General features: G+C 49.4%; 1 protein-coding gene across 1 annotated transcript in view; it reads right to left on the bottom strand.

Moving 5' to 3' along the window:
- Positions 1-353: 353 nt before the first annotated feature.
- Positions 354-1,771, bottom strand: part of LOC106820065 (isthmin-2-like) — a 2,740-nt gene continuing 1,322 nt past the window's right edge. Inside the window, exons 2-3 of the mRNA XM_014824625.1 lie at positions 1,211-1,355; positions 354-450 (exon numbers count right to left, since the gene is read on the bottom strand). Of these exons, the coding sequence (XP_014680111.1) occupies positions 354-450; positions 1,211-1,355 (242 nt within the window). The remainder of the gene's footprint in view (positions 451-1,210; positions 1,356-1,771) is intronic.

The raw sequence follows: 1,771 nt of genomic DNA, 5'->3' as shown, positions 1-1,771 counted from the left end.
ACACACACACACATCCACATACAACACTGGATCTCGAAATTTTACGTTGCTCGTAGCAATGAAGCGTAAATATAAACATCATCTCCTGGTTCCCCCCCCCCCAAAAATCGCGGATCTTCTAAAAACAAAAAAGACACCTAAATACGTCGAAAAAAACCGCGCGATTATAATAATCCCTCGTCAGTCGCCTGCAGATGATCCCACGGCAGTGATGTCGACCTGTAATGCAGTTCGGGCGATATCTCCCGGACTGATGAGATTCGGCGTGCCCTGCACCGCGGCCCCGCGCGTCAGCAGCCGCATAAGGCGGTCGTAGCAGCAGTGCTGGCGACGCGAGCGTGCTGCTGTGCTCACTAGCAGGCTGCGAATGGCGTAGTGAGCTCCCGGCTTGTAGCACGGACAGTCCGTCCTCGTTGACGCCGGGACGCGTCGCGCTCACTGGTGTGTCTGGGCCTGGCGATAACACAGCGGCACGGTCGTGCATGAGAGAAGGGTGAGTGGGGAGTGAGGGAGTGGGGAGTGAGAGGGAGGGATAGGGGGAAGTGAGGGAGGTGAGAGTGAGGCGAGAGGAGGGGAGTGAGAGGAGGAGTGAGGGAGTGAGAGGCAAACAGGGGGAGAGAGAGGGGAGGAAGAGGGGGAGAGGGAGATAGAGAGAGAGGAAGATAAAAAGAGAGAGTGGAAGTGAGGGAGAGAGTGGGAGAGTTAAAGAGAGATGAGAGGGGGAACGTGCGCGCTAGAGAGAAAGAGAGTCCGAAAGAAAAGACACTTGCGTGCGGCAGAGAGAGGGAGAGGGCATGAAAGAAGGCGAAAGCGAGAGCGAGAGAGAGAGGGAGATGGAGAGCGAGAGAGACAGACAGAGGAAAAGAGAGCGCGCGAAAGAGAGAGAGAGAGAAATGGCGAGAAAAAAGAGAGAGAACGAGACAAATAGAGAGAGGGAGAATGAGAGATAGAAGCGAAAGAAATGCCATATAACGAATTCGAACGCAATTCACAACCAAGTAATCGGAACATCGAACCACAGTAACGAGTTACTGCATGGAATTCATTCGCGTCGCGAGTTCACGCACCCGTGAAGTGTCGTCTCTCTCTACCTTACACACATATATATATATATATATATTATATATATGTATATATATATATATATATACATATAATATATATATATATATAATATATATATATATTATATATTATTTATAATACACCTACCTTATTGTCGTCCCACACCTTGTCGTCGTATGGCAGGTTGATGGGGTAGAAGCACGGGCAGGCGGGTAGATCTACAAGCTTCTCGACGTACGACTGCAGGAACGTGTTGCTGCAGTTCATCCACGTCTCACACGCGTCAATGTCTGCGGCAGCAATTCACGCGCGTGAGCCACCGGGGCGCGTCTGAATCACTCACTATCTGTCTGTTAGCACGGAGAAAGAGGAACGGCGGGAGCGCGGGAGAGCGGAGGGGGGGGGGAACACGGGAAGAGGAAGATATGATATCATATAGTATATTATATGTATGTAAATATGTAAGTAAACATATATATATATTATGTGTGTCGTGTGTATGTGTGTGTGTGTGTGTGTGTGTGCTGTGTTGTGTGTGTGTGTGTGTGTGGTGTGTGTGTGTGTGTGTGTAATACGCGCGCGCGGCGTGTACGTGCGTGTGTGTGTTGTAGCGCGCGGCAAGTTGTTGGTGCGTGATGTGTGTGCGTGAATGTGTGGTACGTGTATATATATATATATCCATATTATATATCAGATATATCATAAA

Source organism: Priapulus caudatus, unplaced genomic scaffold (genome assembly GCF_000485595.1).
Source record: "Priapulus caudatus unplaced genomic scaffold, Priapulus_caudatus-5.0.1 Scaffold6226, whole genome shotgun sequence".
NCBI classification, from domain to species: domain Eukaryota; kingdom Metazoa; phylum Priapulida; class Priapulimorpha; order Priapulimorphida; family Priapulidae; genus Priapulus; species Priapulus caudatus.
The sequence above is the reverse complement of the archived record's forward strand: the minus strand, read 5'-3'. Positions and strand labels throughout refer to the sequence as shown.